Below are 19,178 nucleotides of genomic sequence, written 5' to 3'. Positions count from 1 at the left end.
TTGTTGCTACGGGACAACAAAGGGAATCTGCTCTTTGTTCTGAAACGCGGGAGAGGAGCTCTGGTGCACATGCTCAGGAAATAGGAGCTCAGACAGTCTGCTCTGAAAATGTGGTAGGGAGGCAGACCTGAGCAAAGCAATTCTGAATTAATCTTGTTTGCGAAAAACAGGAGGATAGATTAATTTAATGATGCTCGTGTTTTGGTTTCTAAGAAAACAAAGCCCCCGTGCTGTCGCTGGGCAAATGTAAATGAACCCAGGCTGATTCCGAGCAGCAGATGCCACTCCCAGACAAATCAGATCAGTGGCTGAAGTGGAGATTACAACAATGAATTGTCCAATGAGGAGTAAATGTACAGTCCAGCATCGTGGCAGGATATCCCTCTGGGGTCATCAGTGTGGGATTTCCCTGCGAGGAGGGGGGATCGTGTATGGGGGGAGAACACAGAGACTGGTAAGAGGGACCCATCTTGTTGGTTTGGTTTGGTTTTTGTTGTGCCTTGCACATTCATGGTGCTTGCCTGACCACAGCTGCTCTTTGTTTTGATCTCTGTGGGATGGTTTGTTCAGGAAAACACCTGGCTGAAGTCAGGATTTCCTTCCTGGAGGAGTGGGGAGGGCTCTGTGTCGCTCACAGGTGGGCACAGGAGGGTAGGAAGAGCTGGTATGTCCTGGGCATCTTGTGGGAGGAGTGAGGACGATTCTGGGCTGTATGGACAGGCTGGAAGGAGATGCCGGGCAGGAGACACCCCAGAGAGTGTGGCAGGGGACTCACCAGGAGGTGGGAAGCTGTGTGAATATCCCTAGCAACCCCAGGGGAGGGAGGAGCAAAGCATGTAAAGCAGATACAGAGTGCCATTTCACACCCCCTTCTACTTATCTTCTCCAATCCTGAATCTCCCTTTGTTAATGCTTCCCAAAGCTGTTGCTGGCCAGGCTTCCCCTCCCAGGCTGAACACAGCCAATAGTGATGTTCACTTCACTTGCTCATTAAACAGCATCTCGGCTTCTTTGTCTGACCCCATCCATCATTCCCTCCCATGCCCAAGGGGTTTGGGGCTGATAGTCCAGATGCTGCAGCAGTGCCCACAGGAGAGCTGGGAAGGAAAAGAGGGATTTTTTTTTCATTCTTTATTTTGTTTTCATGCAAGAACTCCAGGACTTGGGCTTGCAGGACTAACCACAGCCTGCCTGTGTGTGCTGGGAGACAGGGAGGGGACAAGAAGCTCTCAGGAGCACTCTTGGGGCTCAAAGCATGCAAGTACTACCAAAGGGGGGATTGTGGTGTGGTTTTGGGGTGCTCAGGGTGTCCTGCATGACATGTGTGTGTCTGGGTGGGACATCACAGAGCAGGCAGCAACTGGAACCAGAGGATGAGACAGAGGGAGACACGGATGTTCGTGGGCTTACACAGCACGGGGGTGGATACCCAGCACAGAGACAACTGGCCACAACTGCAGGCTTTAGCCACATCCTTCCTAAAAATAAACACTTGCTAACCCAGGAGCCACAGGGATGTCTGTGGGTGTTGTAAACCTCTAGGAATTTACGTTGTGAGTTTGTGTTGTGTTCTAGTGGAGCCAGCAGCAAGCGAAATGCTTACTCCAAAGCACATGCACAGGGCCACCAGTGGGGCTGTCCAGGTTAACACTGACCCCTTTACCTTCTGCTCATTCATGGAAAACATGTGGAAACATGCCAGGGCACATGCTGGACAAACTGCAGCTTCTCATTGAGGGGGGCAAGAGGAGCAGCAGAGAGAATGGCCACTGTGGGAAGTTTAGGAAATAATTATAATCCTCAGGTTTCCATCCCAAATGCACCCAAGGGTTGAAGCCAGCAGTGGTATTTGCTTTGCCTGGTGTGGTTCCACATGTTTTGCTGGTGAATTAGAAAGGTCTTTGGGCTGAAATTCCCGCTTCTTCTGACTGGGTTGTTTTTGCCTGCCTGTTCAGTGTTGAGTATTTAGTGACTCCTCCACAGCTCCTGCAGCATGTGCAGTGTGGGGCTGCTCTAAACTGCCACCCCAAGGCCTTGGGAAGGTGTGAGTGGAGCCCTGCAGCCTGAAAAATCACAGCAGCCTCTGGAGATCCCTTTGAGGTCATTTGGGGGAACAGCCATAATCTAAGTGACAGCACTCTCCTAAGATTGAGAGCTGCTGTGCTTTGTGGGGCTGTGGGTCTCTGAGTGCAGGAGAAGTTGTGCCAGTGAAGGAGCTCAGCTCTGAAGGGAGGGTTTTGCCCCCTGCCAAAGCCTCTGGGGCTGTGGAGCTCAAATCACCAGCTTTTGTCAGGTCCTGGGGAGCCTGGGAGAGAACTTGCCTTTTTGGGGAGTATTTGAAGTGGTTGTTCATGGCTGATGGTGCAGCCCCCAGCCTGTTTGTGTGACTTGCTCAGCAAACAGCTCGAAGGGAGCCACAGAAACAACAGCCAGATGGTTGTATCTGTCAAGTTTGGTGTTGCCCTGGTGGGTCCTGAAACAGGAAAGGTTGAAGACCACTCAGAGGGTCATGGTTTTGAGGTGCTGGAGCATGTCCAGAGAAGGGAACAGAGCTAGGGAAGGATCTGGAGCACCAGGAGCAGCTGAGGGAGCTGGAGGTGCTCAGGCTGGAGAAAAGGAGGCTCAGGGGAGACCTTATAACTCTTTAAAACTCTCTGGCAGGAGAGTGGAGCCAGGTGGGGGTCGGTCTCTTCTTGCAGGTAACAAGCAACAGGACAAGAAGAAACAGTCTCAAGTTGCACCAGGGAGGGTTTAGGTTGGATATTAGGGAAAGTTTCTTCCCTGAAAGGGTGGTCAGGCACTGGCACAGGCTGCCCAGGGCAGTGGTGAGTCACTGTCCCTGGAGGGATTTAAAAGCTACGTGGATGTGGCATCTGGGGACAAGGTTTAGTGGTGGCCTTGGCAGTGCTGGGTTAATGGTTGAACTCAATCTTAGAGGGCTTTTCCAACCTAAACAATTATCTGATTATGTGACTGGGGTTTCCTGTCAAACACTGCAGAGAAAACACTGCTTTAAAGGACTGTGAGGCTGCTCAGAGCCTGGCTTTGGTCTGAGCACGGGCTGCAGCCTCGTGGTGCAGTGTTGGAGTGGATTTGGGGTGCTGGGACAGGCAGGAGCTGTTTTGATGCTGGGAGCAGGACTTGTCTCTGGATAATTGCTCTCCTTCCCCCTCTTCCTACGGAGCTGAGCTGATCCTGGGACTGGAAGCTAAAGGTTTTGTGGTGATATGTCCTGGTCCCAACCCCACCTCCCCTTCCACATTCAAGGGACCACAGAGCTGGTCCCCCGTGCCACCTGTGGGCACTCCTGTATGCAGGCTCCACCCTTTTGTCTATTAACAGCCCAAATCTCAGCAGATTCAGTATTTGGGCTTCTTTCTACATCACATAGCCCTTCTCAGCTGAGTGTTTCTTCCTTTTGTTTCTCTCCCTCATTGACCATCCTGGGCCCATAATCCCTTTATCTGCATTTGTCATGGCCCTTAAAATCTGAGCCATCCAGATCCTGCCAAGTGGGACAAAAGCTGTAAAATCTTTTATGGTGAAAGGGAAATATCCAAGCAATTGGGATGCGTTTCTCATTCTGGAGAGCCCTCAGAATATCAGGAGTTTCATCATTGGAGTTTTATGCATAGAAATGCTATTTTAGGTAATTTAACAGGTGCTACATGTATTAGTTTAATTTTTCTCCCTCCATCTGCTTCCTGCACAGCTGAGCACATGCCATGGCCGGCTGCAGAGCCGATGGATCCAACAAACAGGCACAACAACCTTTCCAAAGAATTTCTCAAAATATCCTTCCTGGCGGGTTTGGGACACTGGTGGCTGTAGGATGGCCCGGGGTAAATAATGACTGGTTTCAGCTCCATCTCCTTCAGGAGGGCTAGAAGAGTCCCCAGGAGGGGGACCCTGCCTTGGTCCTCCTCTTAGACACATTGTGGGCTTTTGTTCTGCCTCCATCCAGCAGAGCAGGTACATCCCAGCAGCTCCACTGGCTGGAAGTAAAGGCTCTGTGGTGCTCTGGGAGGCTGGAAATATTCCCCCCCCCCACACACACACTTCCCTGCTAACATTTCCAGTCCCATCTTTGCAAAGTCATGATCTTAAAGCTGGGCCTCCTCCAGGCTCTCTCCAGCCCCTGTAATTGCATTACAGAAGTGGATGGGAATGTGTGGAGCCGGGGGAGCGTGGGGGAAGGGCTGGCAGCATCCTCTCTCAGGGAAGGGAAAAGGGCAGGAAATTAGGGCAATTTTGGAGCTGATTCCGTCCTTTTCAGAGGCTGGGGGGAGGGTGATGGGCTGTGGGATGCTGTCATGGGAAGCAGGACAGAGGGATGCTCGCCCTGGGGCTGTGTCCCCAGCCAGGGGCTGTGTCCCCACATGCCTTGAGTGCAGCAGAGGCTCAGCACCGGGGTCTGTTCCCTCTCACTTGTCACTTTGCCAGCCTGGGAACACGCAGGCTGAGATTTTACTGCTGCTGCTGCCTCCGGCTGGAGCTGTGTGTGGGAGGCAGCAGGGGGGGATGGGGACAGCTTGGAGGAAACTGGGAGAGAGGAAAGAGCAGTGCAGGGGGACTTAGACACGGGGGCAGCCTGGGGGGAGCAGGTACTGCCTGGGAATGGGGCTGGAGGAATGGGCTTGAATGTACCTCTGGCTCTGGGAACTGGATGAGAAGGGGAGGGCAGGATGTCTGGGGGAGGTGATGGGAGGGTGGGAGCAGCATCCAGAGCTGGGCTGCAAATGGGAGTGAAAAGGGGAGAGATTGGGAGGAGAAGTAAATCCCAGTCACCCCTCCCTGGAGTGGGGAAGCCTGGGAGCAGCTTCCCGTGAGATTTGGGAGGGGCTGGCTGGAGGGCCACTGCTACAGGAGCCAGACAGCCCCAAATAAGAGAGGAGGGAGGATGCTGAGGGTGTCCCGGGAAAATCCCCAGCACCAGCACTGCCCACAGCCCTGCCAGACGTCTCAGAGTGTCAGGGTCTGGTCTGCAGGGCACTGAGCTGCCCTCTGCATCCCCTGGGGCTCTGACAGCACTGCTCTGGCATGAATAAACTTTTCCAGTTTGTTGTGGCACTGCTACGGGCTCGTGTTACCAGCTGCAGAGCAAGGAAAACAATTTTTCAGGAATCCATGGGGCGGTTGTGCAAATAAATGTTTGCAAGGCCTTTGGCTGCCATAGTGACGAGCTCCATGGCAACCCTGCAAGGAAATGAATAATTCCGTGCTCAAAGTGGAATAGTTCCCTGCTGGAAGTGGAAGATAAAAAGGGACCTGATGGCTGAGGGTGCTGCAAAATAGATGATCAGCAAATCACCCAGGTGCACCCATCAGAGGGGTGCTTGTGAGAGCCCTCAGTAATGGGGCAGAATTGGGAAGCAGGATGGATGCAGTGGGGCTGTGTCAGGGCCTCCAGATGAGCCTTTTGTCTCGGTATTCCCTGATTTCCATGTAGCCAGATTTATTGAAGGCATGTGCAGGTCGTGCATGGGCTGTACCTGTCTCTGCTGACACAGCTCTGTCTCCACCATGCCCTGTCTCCACCATGCCCTGAGCCCCTTAAGATGCTGCACCCCTGGGTTTGCCTCAAATATGGATTTGATTCCTCCTCTCCAGCTCTGGCTATGCTGGAAGCGTTCCCGAAAATGAAAGCCAGCTCTTTTCTGAGCTTTGAAGTGTGGAGTAGAACTGAACAGAGAAAAAAAAATCTATCCCATGGGGGATGGGTTTTTAGAAAAAAAAAACCAATCCTATTGAGTCAATGGCATTTGTATTAAAAACAAGCGAGTCCTTGGAGTCATTTCCATAGGAATCAGCCCTCCCATTCCGGGCAGGCTCCCTGCAGCTGAGTGGGGAGCAGTGTGAGAAGGGGGGGTTCTGGGGTCTGCTCACCCCAGGAAAGGGAAGCAGGGCAGGGCAGGCTGCCTTCTGTTGAATCAGTGATTCACAGCTGTGACTCACAGCCCCATCCTATAGTCATGGAAAACAGCCAGGTCTGGCCATCAGCTGTGTGCCTTTTCCACTGCGAGAAGTTATTTTTGGGTGTTTTTAGATTACAGCCCTTGTATTTTTTTTTTTCTGTGCCTCTGAATTCTGGATGATTGCACTGCAAGTAATTGAGGCACTTGAATTTCCTGCTTAGAGAAATTAACTCAATATCATTTTTTTGCAACTCTAAGGCATTTCTAAAATAGCTTTTCTGCGTGGCGTCATGGGGAGCAGGCACACAGCTTTGGGGCTCTTTGTGCTGAATTTGGGAGCACTGGGTGCAGGAAGGTTGCAGAAAAGGATGTGGGGGCTGTCAGCTTGAACATGAGTCACCAGTGCACCCTTGCTGTGATGGAGGCTGGCTGGGTTTACTGGTAAGGTTGTAGCCAACAGGTCAGGAGAAGAGATGGTTGCCCTCAGTTTGGCACTCACAGGTCCACACCTGGAGCACTGTGCCCAGTTTTGGGCATAGCTTTGGGCTCCCCACTGCAACAAAAACAGGGCCATGTGGGAGCCACCAAACTGATCTGAGGACTGGAGCCCAAGGCAGGGTGGGAGAGGCTGAGACAGCTCCTTCAGCTTGGAAGTGTGAGAGCTGGGAGCACTAGATCATCCTTAAGGTCCCTTACAACCCAAATCATTGTAGGATTCTATGATTCATGGCCCTCTCCATTGTGATTTTGTGATCCCACAGGACAGTAAGGGGATGTAGGGCTTTGTCTGTCCCCCTCACAGTGGGGTATTGACATAACACAGGGACTGGACAAGCTCATTACAGGAGTTCACAGCGGGTCTGAAATGCTGCCCATCCTCTGGAGGTGACCTGAGCTGGCTGGTGATGCACAGCCACCCCTCCCTGGGGCACACAGCTCTAACCCAAGAGCTCAGAACAACCTGAGCAAAATCCACGCATTTCTTGGTGCTGCTGCTCCCCCTGTGCTGTGCACTGGAGGGGTTGGGCCGTGTCCCTCAGCCCCTCCCAGGCTGCAGGGACCAACCACCACCCTTCATCCCTGCCTTTCCAACCCAGCCCTGCCCAAGTGTGGTGCTCAGTGGTGCCAGCTCTCCTGTCTGTGGCTGCATACAGCCCTGGGGCCAAGGTTATTGTGGTGGGGGAGTGAGGACCAGCTGGTGAGGGAGCTTAGTGAGGTCTGGGGTCCTGGTGCAGGGGAATGCCCTGAGCACAGAGTGAGCCTTTCCCTCAGTGCATTCCCACTGTCGTAGGGCACAGAGCATGGGTTTGACAGGAGGCAGGAGGAACTTCTGTACAGGGGAGCCTGTTGCCTGAAGGAGGGGTGGGAGAGAAGTCTTTTGGGAGGTGGAAAATGTGATGCCACATCAAAGAGAGAGTTGAACCTGGGCCTCTAATTTCAGAACAGAGTTCAAACCATCAGAATGTTACAGTCACAAAGTTCCCAAAATATATTTGGCGCTTCCTTTTGCTTTCTCTTCCCCCATCCCTGGGTGCCACCGTCATACTGGAGAAGCCCCCAGAAGCCAGGACCAGCACCTAGGAGGCTCAGGGTTGTTTCTAGACAGCTTTCCTGCAGCCCTGAAAAGCCTGGGAACCTCAGCTTCCAGCGGGGGGGTGGGGCAGGAGCTGCTGGGGTTAACTTGTGGCTGAATGAGTTGTGGTTTTCCATGGAGTGTGGGTTCCTAAGTCCTTTATTGGATCTAGCCCGGGGCTCTATTCCCAGCCCTGTTTGTGACATTAACAGGTCACTGCAGCCCCAGGGCTGTCCCTACCTTGTCCTCACTGCCTGCATGGCACTGGCAGGACACTGAGGGCAGGGCAGAGGGACCCACAGACTCGGTACCACCGTCACACAGGCGCTGGAATCAATCTGGGAGGCAGGCACGCCTTGCTTGTGGCCTCCTTGAAGCTGTGCCACCACACACAGCGCTCAGGAGGGATATAAATAGTGCTCAGGACGCCCTGGGATGCGGCAGACAGCAGGTATTTCAGGAGTGATGCTGCTGGCAGGGTCGTGCCGGGGCAGCTTCTGCTACATTAGTGGTTATTTGCATCCTCTGACGATGGACGGGTGTGAGCACAGCGGCTGGGGATGGATCAGCCAGGGGGTACAGAAGGTGTTGTGTGGTCCTGGCACAGGTCCTGCATGTCTTTGGACAAGTTGCTGAAGACCAGATTTTCCACAGAGTATCTGTGACACCCCCCCCCCCCCCCCATCCTTACAGTCGGATACTGTGTTTCAAAGGGGGTTTGAACATATATTTTAGAATCCCAGAATGGTTTGGGTTGGAAGGGACCTTAATGATCATCTCTTCCAACCCCCTGCCATGGGCAGGGACATCTTCCACTAGCCCAGCTTACTACAAGCCCCATCCAACGCGGCCTTGGACACTTCCAGGGATGGGGCAGCCACAGCTTCTCTGTGAAATCTGTGCCAGGGCCTCACCACCCTCACAGGGGAGAATTTCACAGGGGCAGGAAAAGCTTGTGTGCATTCAAGGCTTCTCTCCTTGCGGAGCTTTGATGCAGCTGGGCATGGAGCTACCCACGCTGCAAGGTCACTGGGGCAGACACAACCTCCAAGGATGTGCCTGTGGGTCCATCCCAGTTCCAAAATGTCCATATTGAGCCTGTTCTGTGTGTGAGGGCTGCAGCAGGCACAGGCAGCGGGGGCACTCGGGCAGTGGGATGCTCAGCATGGCAGTGAGGAGCCCATCTGCTGCCCAGCACATGGCACTGAGTTGGCACCAACACTGCCCGTGTTGGCATTTGCAACATGTGGGGTGCTGAGCACTCAGGCAGGAGATCCCAGAGCTGGGGGTGTCAGCTTCTTGAGCATGTCTGAGCAGGAATTGAGGGTCTGAGTAGGGTTTTGGGGTCTGAGTAGGGTTTTGGGGTCTGAGCAGGGTTTTGTGGTCTGAGCAGGGCATTGGGTCTGAGCAGTGCTTCAGGGTCTGGCAGCTCCTGGGCGTAAGGGCTGAGACCACAGTAGTGGAGGAGGCCACTTCCATGCCCTGTAGCCTGGTGGTTTGAACACTTTCCTGGGAAATGGGCTTTCCAGTGCCCCCCATCACACTTCAGGAGAGCTCCCAGCTGCAAGAGCACAGCAGCCCTCATTCCAAGGGAGCCAGCACACAGCCAAGGGGCAAATCTTGGCATCCCAGTGGGTGGCAAGAGCTGTGGGTGGACAGAGCACTGAGCTGGGAGAGGAGGGAGAGGTGCTCTGAGTGATGAGGTCAGTCAGGGACAGAGCAGAGGGGGACCCAGGAAGCTGGTGAGATGTTTAGGAAGTGTGGAGGCTCCAGAGGGGCTCTGTGAGCACAGCCCTGACCAGTGGGCAGTGGCTGAGCACAGCTGACACCTGGCAAACATGAAAGCAGGGCTTGTTAGACTGCACACAGACTGCTGATTGTAACCTCAGTCACAAAACCTCCTCAGCCAAAGCCTGACAGCATCCCCTGAGTTTTCCCAGGCAGATCTGTGATGCTCATCAGCCAGTCCCAGGGAAACAAGGCAGGTGCCCACTTCCCTTCTCTCCTCTCCCTGTTGCTCCAGCCTCCCCAGCACTGTTTGGTGCCAGCTCTGCAGAGCTGGCAGCTGATCTTGGGCTCTGTTCATCTCCATGATGATCCCAAAGCTCACCATGCCATGGGGTTTTCTCACCCTGTGTCTTACAAACGAAGCTGCAGAATGGAGCTGCAGCCTGAAAGGTGCATCCACTCACAGAGCCTGCAAGAGGAACAGAGGATCTGGTCGTACAAGGGTGCATACACCTCTAGGGATTTAGGACAGCAATTTTTATGATATTACAGTATATTTTTGGGAAGGGATTACATAATATCCCTTGGCAGGGGTGTAAGAACTAGATGATCTTGTAGTTCACTTCCAACCCAGCCCGTTCTGTGATTCTCTGATTCTGTGTTGGTGGGATTTTGAGGTGAGGAGGTGCTGGCTGTAGCCTCTGAAGTCAGCAGAAGTTAGGTGGGTGTTGCTGGAAGCATCACTGAGTCCCCAAGAGCTTTTTGTGGTTATTCTTCAAAAGCCCAGTGAGGGATGGACACCTCTGAAAGGCTCTTGACTCCTGAGTTTTATTTAATAGAAGGGTTTGAAGCATGCAGTGGACAAACCCGCTCCTCCAGACTGAACTGCAGTAACTTGCTGTTTGTTTTCTTTTCCCAAAGCTCCCAGAATGGAGAGGAAGCTGGAGCCTGGCCCAACAACCAGTTTGACACGGAGATGCTCCAAGCCATGATCCTGGCTTCAGCAAACGGTTGGTGTCCATCACGTGTGGGAAAACCACGACACTGCTCTTGCAGGGGCATCTTGGGTTCATGCTGTCAGATAAGATGCTGGGGGAATGGTTTGTCTGGCTTCAAGAGTCCTTCTTCAACAGATCCCAAAGCTGGTGGGAGAGCACTGCAGAGGAGGGGGTCAGGAAGGATTCAGGCAGATTGCTGTAGACAGGGACAAACTTCCACTCAAACTTTATTTCCCATGTAGTGGACAGAACGTCACCTGGCTCGTGATGTGGTTGTGTTACATGAGAGAGCCAGTCTTGAGGTGATCTTTTATAAACTGCCTGGTTCCAGAAGGTCACACTAAATGAAACTGCTGTGTTGCAACTTGCTGTGAGATGAGGAGGTAGAAAGGCTGGATGTTCTGCATGTGGCAGGGCCAGGGAAACAGTAAATGCCTGACTCGGTATTCCCAACAAACCTTGTGTCCAGAGGAGCTCCCCGGGTTCCTCTGCTGAACCATGAACTCACAGAGGTTTTCCCCACTGGCTGCTGCTGCCTCTTTGCAGTTGTAGACACAGGGGGGTGGTTTGGGGTCATTTTGGGTCGGTTTGTTCTGGTTTATGGTTGTGTGGAAGTGGTGGGCAGGGAGGGTGTTCCCACACACCCACAGTCTCCATGGCTTTGAATAAAACAAGTACAATTATCACTCCGTGCAGCACCACAGATAAAGAGGCTGGTTTTCATACAGCCTTTATTTATGAATACCTCCAAATCTTTCTCCCCTTGATTTAAAAATAGAAGCAACAGCACAGCCATAAAACCCCGTGCAAAATGCTTAGGATGTTTCCTTTGAGCTGTTGGGAGGGAAGGAATCTGAGGGATGGCTTTGGAGTTGCTTTCTTGGAAAGCTGCTGCAGCTGAACTTTGCTGCTCCTCAGACACCAGGCAGCCTGAAGACAGCTGCCCTGGCTGGGGAAGGGGACAAAGGTCTGAGGCAAGGGAGTTGTTTACACTCAAGGGAAAGAAACAATGTGAAAATGTGTCTTTGCTCTGAAAAGAAGACCATGGAAAAACAGCCTTTGGGGGTTGCACGTGGTTATCATCACCCAGGGCTCCAGATCCGGTTTCCTTGCTGGCAGATAAAGCTGTGTTTTTCTGACTGCTGCTCCAGCAGTCCCCAGGATCAGAGCTGAGAGGGTCCCTTCCAAGTTAAGCACTGACTTCTACGGAGCCCCCGGAGCCCCATTTCAGCAAATCTCCCCCAGTCCAGGAGTCTCAAACAGCCCTGACCGAGTCTCAAACAGCCCTGACCTCTCCCACGGCTTCAGCCATCCCAGGGGGTTGATGTCAATCAGATCCATCCTCTAGATAATGGCTTTTCGTTATCCATGCTTTTCTTGCCCTTGCTCGTTCCTTTCTGTGCTGGATGGATGGATGGGGACACAGCACAAGTTCTTTCCATTAGCACAGTGTTTTCCTGTCAGCCCTGCTCTCTGTCCCCTCTTTCTGCTCTCTCTTTAAGCCAATGGTGTTGATTGGAGCAGGCTTTGATTAGGGGCAGTGCTAATTGCCCATTAAGCTTTGTGCTGCCCATCCTTGGCTGATGTTTCCTGGCTATTTAAATGATCCTTATCTCTTACTGTCACCCACTGAGCTCTCTGTTAGAGCTCCGTGGCAGGTGGGACACAGTGACACAAGTGATGCCCTGGATGCATCCATACCCTGTGCCAGGTGTTATCCTTCACTTCAGCAAGAGGCAGAGCTGGCCCTGCCATACCAAGCCTGTGTGATCCACCTGCTCCAAGGATTAAATAGTTAAATCACCCTCCCAAGTCAGAGTACCTGGGGAGCTGATTTCCCCCCAGGGCTGTGACCTTCCTGTAGGGCTTCTGTCTCCCTTCCTGGGCATCCTTCCTTTGAATTTTCCTCCCTTGCAGCTGGGATTGACATGAAAAGCCAGTGTTTTTAGCAATCTGAATGGCCAGAAGCAGCTGCTAAGACATGCCAAGGAGCACAGATGCTCCAGGACACCAGACACTAAAGGGCAGACATCCTGTCCTTAAAATACTCTGGCTTCCAGTGGGAATTTATGGAGGTGCCATGAGATGGTGGCAGAGCAGATGGAAAGGCAGCCCGAGGAGATCCTTCTCCCCCTCAGGCAGGGCAGACACACTAAATTGGGGTCTCCTGAGAGCCCCACCAGCAGCTGCAGCAGCACGTGCTCCAGGGCTGCCTCTGGGGGATGGAACCCTGAGCTGGTTATTTTTGCTGAAGCCCAAATTCTTGTTTTCCTCCTCAGGGCCATTTGGGACAATCTCTGGCTGCTGGTAAAGGCTGAGCATGACCTTTCCAGCAACGAGAGCTGAAGTGCCTTGCTTGGCAAGAGCACCTCGGTGCCCATTTATAACCCTCTATTGTTCCTGTTCTCTCTTCTTTTCAGCCTTAATGTCAGTGTTACCTAGAAACAGCCCTTCGCCCTTACCCGGGACCCACGGGCAGGCTGGGAACTTCACCAATGGCTTTTTCTGCCTGGTGAAAGCTGTGCTGAGACTGCAAATTAATTCATGAGGACTTGAATGGTGCTGGCAGCCCCCAGCCCCTCCCTGCTCAGAGCCCTGGTCATCTGGGATGGCCCAGGGGGGACACAGGGCAGCAACACCCGGGGAAGAGAAAGTTTCCAAGTCCACCAAGCCTCTAACTGGGCTGTTTCCAGCTGGGACAGTCCAGAAAAAGAAATCTTCCTCATGGCTGGAGTCTGTAGTCCACCTGTGAGATAATCCCTGCACATCTCAGTCATCTCGTCCCATGGGGATCATTTGTAACACCCTGATGGGTGTGGGTTGAGCTGGTTGTTAATGAAATAAACTCCCACTTATAGACATGCATCTCCCCAGCCCAAGGTCTTCAAAGCTTGCTGGGTCTGGAACCCATTTAATGGGGACTCTGGAAAAATCCTCCTGCAGTGAATTCTTTCCCAGGGGAAAGGGAAATGACATTTCTCCACACTGGGTCCCTGTGTTTGTGCACCACGTCCCCCCACCCCAGTGCACAACATTGTGCCTGTTTTTGGCCTCGCTGTGTTTTTCCCTCCTCCTGCTCCAGCAGAGCAGCTGTAACTTTTCAAACTGCAGTTGCTTCATACTTCTGACCCCTGCTAGGGAATGTGTACACAGCCATGTTTCAGGGGGCTGGTGGGATGTGGTCCAGCTTTTTGTCCAGCTTTCTACTTGGCTTAGTCACCCCCATCTGCTTAGGGAAAAGCAAAAGCAACACAGAGACGTGCACAGAGCTGGTCTGGAGTGAGGAGAAACACGAGGGGACCAGCCCACCATCTCTGCTTGTTGTTTTTCTTTATTCCTGCAGTCTCCCTGCCTGTTAAAGGGGGGAGCAGCACCCCTGGGCTCTGCCTTGGGCTCTTTGGGTGGCCTTGCTGGGTCTCTCCAGCCTCCCAGGAGAGTCTGTCCTTAGCCATGAGCATGAGGCACTTAAAGGCTGAGATGGGAACTTCTGATACAGAGACTGGGCAGGGCTGTGCAAGGATCCCACCCTGAGCCATGCACAGGCAGCTGCACCGGAGCAGATCATGCAGCAGCTCATGGCAACAGCATCACTTGAGCCTTTACCATCCCCCCGTGCTCGTTTCTCCCCCTGCCTCCACGCATCCCCCACCTCCATCTGGTCTCCACCATCCAGCAGAGCCCCGGCATCCCGGGGGGTCCCTGAGCCCCTCCCCGCTCCTGCTTTCCCTCTCTCCGTGCTGGAGCTTTGCATAGCGACAGGAATGAACCTGTGCCTTCCCCTCCCCCTGCCCCCAGACCTGGACCATCAGCCGCTCTCTGGCATGGATCTCCTTCGTGCTCGGCTTCCTTAGAGCCATTTGGCGGTATTGCAGGGGGGAGATTTCCTTTCTCCTCTCCCGCGCCCTGCTCCCTGAATAAACCTGGCTGGAGAAACACCGGGGGCAGGGCTTTAAATGCGGCGGAAAAATAAATAAATATCGGATTTCTCTTAATGCATTACCGCTGATTGTGGCTGCACAATATGTCTGGGCACTTTCGTGGGGGGCGGGAGGGTGTCTGTGCCGCACTCCCCAGCACGCACGGTGCGATGGGTGGTGGCACCCAGGTGTGGGTTTGGCAGTTCGATGCCCCCGGGGGTTGGGGGGGGGCTGCCGAGGCTCGGGGTGGGCTTCGGCCGGCTTTAACAACGTGCCCTTCTCTTTGCCCCCTCCCTCTGGCGTTCCCCACAGAAGCTGCTGATGGCAACTCGACCCTGGGCGGCGGGAATGGCACGATGGGGCTGAGCGCCCGCTACGGCCCCCAGTTCACCCTGCAGCACGTCCCCGACTACCGGCAGAACGTTTACATCCCGGGCAGCAACGCCACCCTCACCAACGCCGCCGGCAAGCGCGACGCCAAGAACGCCGCCCCCGCCGCGGGCAACAAGAAGAAATCCGGGAAGAAGGAGAAGAAGTAGAGAAGAAGAAGGAGACCTTAGAGCTACAGGGCAGCCGGCTCCAGCACTCCCCCCTAAAAAAAAAAAAATTCACACCCCAGATGGGGGGACGAATGTGAATTTTTTTTTTTTTTTTTTTTTTTTTTTTTTTTTTTTGTGATGCAAAAGTAGGAAATGCTACGAATGTATCTCGTCATCATCAGGTCTGGGAGCAGGGACTCGCTGCTCTTAGACCTCGTGATGGAAACCAATCTGGAAGCTCAACCGAACACAAACAAGTGCCCTGTGAATAATGTTTTATACGATCCCTTGGGTATTAGAATATGCAAGGGCGGAAGGTCTTTTGCCACGTCTTTGGATCCGATTTGCTCCCAGGTAGTCCGAGGCTTTGTGCTCGGCTTTGCCCAATGTAAATAATTTTAATGTGGATCTTTTAATTTATATAGCCCTTCAACTTTTTTTTTTTTTTTGTGGAATGGAAAAGAAAGTTCTTAGCTTAGAGCCCACGCTCCAGTTCTTCGCTCTTAAATTTTCCATTCATAAAATTCATCCCCCTCCCGCCCCAGATAATGATAGTGATGGATTTTGGAATTTGGAAGTTGGTAGGGAGTGCTTCAGTTCCTGCTTACCTGTCACCCAGAAAAAAAAAAAAAAAAGTGTTTATATTGCATGAATCAAGGGAATATGGCAAAGCTGCATCCTAAACATTTTTTTTGTTTGTTTGGGTTTTTTTTTTTAAAGTGTAACCACTAATGGCCTGAAATATGAGAAAGTAAAAAGCCCTCCCGATGTCTGAGAGGCAGGGAATTCGATAAGGAGCGTTGCCGAGGTGTGCGGCAGCTGCCCCGGCAGTTCTTAGGGGTCTCCGAAGAGCAGACACATCTCAAACCTTCTTTGCAGTAAATATTTATATGTACAGTCGATGTTCTTATGGAATTAAGGCTAAGAGAGCCTCGCTCCCCTGCGGCCAGGCGGGTGCCCGGCCGGGTCCCCCGCCCGAGGGGACACACGGGGACGACGCTTCACGTCTCTGCACAGTGTCTGCATGCCCGTCCCTCACCTCACACCTGCACTAGCGCAGTAGCTCCACACGGACCCGGAGAAGTCCTCGCATGCCCACGCAGCGTGGTGTGAACGCGCCGGCAGCCGCCCGAACCCCCGTGCCGGGGCTGCCTCGGGGGGGAAGGGGTGGGAAGGGGTGGGGTGGGACAGGCGGGGTGGGGAAACTCCTTGCTTCTTATTTGGGGCCCCCAAAGGTAATTTGGGGTGATAAGGCAGTTTTTTATAAGGCGGTCATTTTGTGGGGGGTCTCGCCCGAAGGGGTGGGATCCGCAGAGCTGCCCGTGCATGGCTTTGGTGCAGAGTTGGTGATTGAGTAAGTGATGGTTGTTTTGGTGGCGCTTGGGGACCAGATTCAGAGAAGGGACCCAAAAGCAGGGGGTGATGCTGCAAAACCAGGGGCAATAACTGTGGGAGTGTCGAATGGGACCGTGTAGGGCCAGCCTGGAAGAAGTGATGCTCCCGCTGGCTTTGGGCTTTCCACCCCACAGAGAGAATCAAAGGATGAGGGATAGAGTTTCTCCATATGCCCATCATCCTTGCACCAGGCCAGCTTCCCATAGCAAAGCAGCTCTGAGCCCTCCAGGGAGGCAGAGGGGGGCTTTGTGTAGCCAGAGTGAGAAGAGAGGCTATGGGGTGGCCAGGAAGGGGCTGCACCGAGTTTCCCAGGGGGTGTGTGTTGTTTTTTTCCTTTTTTAATCACTAACACGTAACTCACCCGAGCAGATCCAGCCCTCTCAGCCAGGCTCACCCTACCCCAGCCCCCTCCCCAAACCCAGGGCAGCAGGAGCATCCTCCGTGTCTCATCCGGATCCAGCCACCTCCAGCTCTGGCTGCACTGGGAGCGGTTCCCACCCTGTCCCCTGCAGCTGCCACCTGCCCCCCCTTCCCTCTAGAAATGCTGTAGCTGAATCGTAGTCTTTATATTTTCTTTTTAATCTGCAATCTGAGGTAGCGTAGTGAGTGTTGTGCATTTAGTGGCGTGTTATTTTTAATTGCAGTAACTAACTTGTGGACATCAGTATTTTCAATTTTCTCTGTATCTTCTTTCCATGTGGTCTGTGCTCCGAGTGTACGTGAAATGAAAACACGTTTGCCCTTTCAATGTGTCTAATATTGAATTATACTTATATATTATATATATGCTTATATCCTTCTTATACCCATATAGACCAATGTCGATGTGTTACACGCAAGTTTTATACTCTAATATTTATATTGCTTTTTTTCTTTGGGAAAAAAAAATAATAAAATGGTTTCTTCTGAATGGATGGTGTTTATTCCAATGGAAGGAGGGAGACATGGATGGGGCCTGTCCATCCCATTTCTGCTGCTTCTGGTGGGGGTGGGAGGGATCAGCCCAGCCTGGCTCCAGCAGTGGGGATGGTCTTGGGGCACCCCAAATCTTATGTCCCCTAGGGCTGCTTTTGGGGCACCTCCATCCTCTGGTCCTTCAGGCCTTTGAGTGGAGGGTGACATGGCTGTGGGTCATGACTGAGGAGATGGTGGTGTCCACAGCTACAGCCCCTTCCCCACACCCAAGGGGATCCAATTGCTCCTCTCCATCACTGGCAGGGATCTGCCACCACTGGTCACCATTTGCCAGCCCCAAGGGGGTACAGAGGCCCCTCTCCATCACTGACAGGGATCTGGTCACCGTTCACCAGTCCTGGGGGGATCCAATCATACTTCTCCAGACCCAGTTGGGATCCATCCCGTCACCTTCCCCATCACCAGCAGAGATCCACTCTCCCTTCCCCAAGCCCGAGATGATTCCCTGTTCGTGGAGCCCGGGCTCCCCTCTCTGTGCTTGGGGAGGGTGGATGGGAGGAGGGGTCAGGAGTTGTGACCAGAGCTCCCCGGCCAAGAAGATCCCCCCACCCTCTCCCTGTGGGGGGTCCAACACACACTGAAGAAAAACATCCCGTGGCTCAGGGTGTCGTAACTGTGGAGGGAAAAATAAGCTGCTGCTGGCCAGATGAGAGGGGGAGGGTGGAGGAGGCGGGGGCAGAGCAGCCCCGAGAGACAGACAGACTGAGCCGGGGATGGGGGCGGGAGGCGGCTGGGGCTGGTCCCTGCTGTCAGCAGAGCACAGGAGGCTCCAGCTGAGCAGAGAACAGCTCCCCCTTCCTGTACTTCCATCCCTCCCTACCCATGTCTCCATCCAGGTGCAGCTCTGTGGCCTCCACCCGCTGCCCCCCAGCAGTCCCCGAGTCTGCCCTCATGCACAGAGAGCATCCCCTGAACCTCCCTTGCTGACTGACGGACATTCCCCAAATCCCCCTGCACCTCACAGAGACTCCACTCCCCCCATCCTGCTGCACTTCCACGGAGACCCCTGGAAATCCCCGTGCACCTCTCAGATGGACACCCCCCTCCCCAGATTCCCTTGCACCCCTCGGACCCAGCCCTCCTCTCCTCCCCGTGCACATGGGGACAGTTCTGGTCACACACACGTGTGTGCACCCCCGTGGGAGGGTTCCAACCAGAGCATCCTTCTTTGGGGCAGGTGGTCCCAGACCACAGGGGAGGCCACGGGGTCAGGGTGGTGACAGGTGGTGACAGGTAGGGACCCACCTGGTGCTGTGGGGCCCCTGTGACATCGTGCCCTCTGCCCCCAGCCCAGGAGCTGCTGCCCCTTCCACACAGGATCACCTGGAGCACAGTAGGGGCAGCTCCAGGAGGGTGATGGAGGGGAACAACCACAGCGACCCACAGCTGATGGGGAGCAGGGCTGAGCACTTCCATGTGCCACCTGCGGGCTGTCCCCACTACCTGCCCGTCCCAGGGCACTGGGCATCACTGCCCTCTTTGCTGGTGATGCCACTGGGCACCTAGAGCCCGGTGGTGGGGGCTGTGGGTAGGGGAGGAGAGGATGGTCACCACTGGTGGGGAACAGAGGCTTTGCAGAGCTGTGGTTTGAGGAGTCGCAGCCTCCCCATTGCCCTGAGCCCCACGGTGTCCCCGTGTCCCCAGCTGCGGGTGTTGGTGGAAGGATGTGTGCAGAGCAGCCACGTTAAATTTCATTTCATTTCTCTCTCGCACTAAAATCACCCAAGGGCAGTGCGAGAGGCAGGAAGGGAAAGGGCAGTGCGAGAGGCAGGAAGGGAAAGGCACAGCCACAGACCTGGCCAATTAGCGCTGATGAAGGAAACCCGGTCAGCCGTGCTAATTAACAGGGACACGCGGCAGCAGGAGCACGCTCGTTCCAGCCCAGCGAGCAGAGGAGTTGCCGAGCTGAGGTGCTGAGACAAGGGAGGCCAGCAGAAACACAGCCCCAATCACAGCCCTGATGAAAAGGATGCAAATAGGGTGGCAAAACGGAGCCTCCGGCAGCCGCTCGGGCTGAGACACCATCAGGGGATTAGAGGAATCGCTCCCGAGCCTTGGAAAGGAGGGGACGGTCATGGATGGGGGATAGGAGTGAGTGGGAAGTGTGTGTGTGGGGTCTTTCACCTCCAGCCATTGGA

At 53.8% G+C, this 19,178-nt stretch overlaps 1 protein-coding gene across 1 annotated transcript in view; it reads left to right on the top strand.

The window, feature by feature from the left end:
- LOC113958989 (protocadherin gamma-C5-like) overlaps positions 1–16,975 on the top strand; it is a 30,310-nt gene extending 13,335 nt beyond the window's left edge. Inside the window, exons 4-5 of the mRNA XM_027667661.1 lie at positions 10,138–10,226; positions 14,444–16,975. Of these exons, the coding sequence (XP_027523462.1) occupies positions 10,138–10,226; positions 14,444–14,670 (316 nt within the window). The 3' untranslated portion in view covers positions 14,671–16,975. The remainder of the gene's footprint in view (positions 1–10,137; positions 10,227–14,443) is intronic.
- Positions 16,976–19,178: the final 2,203 nt, after the last annotated feature.

Source organism: Corapipo altera, unplaced genomic scaffold (assembly GCF_003945725.1).
Source record: "Corapipo altera isolate COAL_440 unplaced genomic scaffold, ASM394572v1 160, whole genome shotgun sequence".
Lineage (NCBI taxonomy): Eukaryota > Metazoa > Chordata > Aves > Passeriformes > Pipridae > Corapipo > Corapipo altera.
The sequence above is the reverse complement of the archived record's forward strand: the minus strand, read 5'-3'. Positions and strand labels throughout refer to the sequence as shown.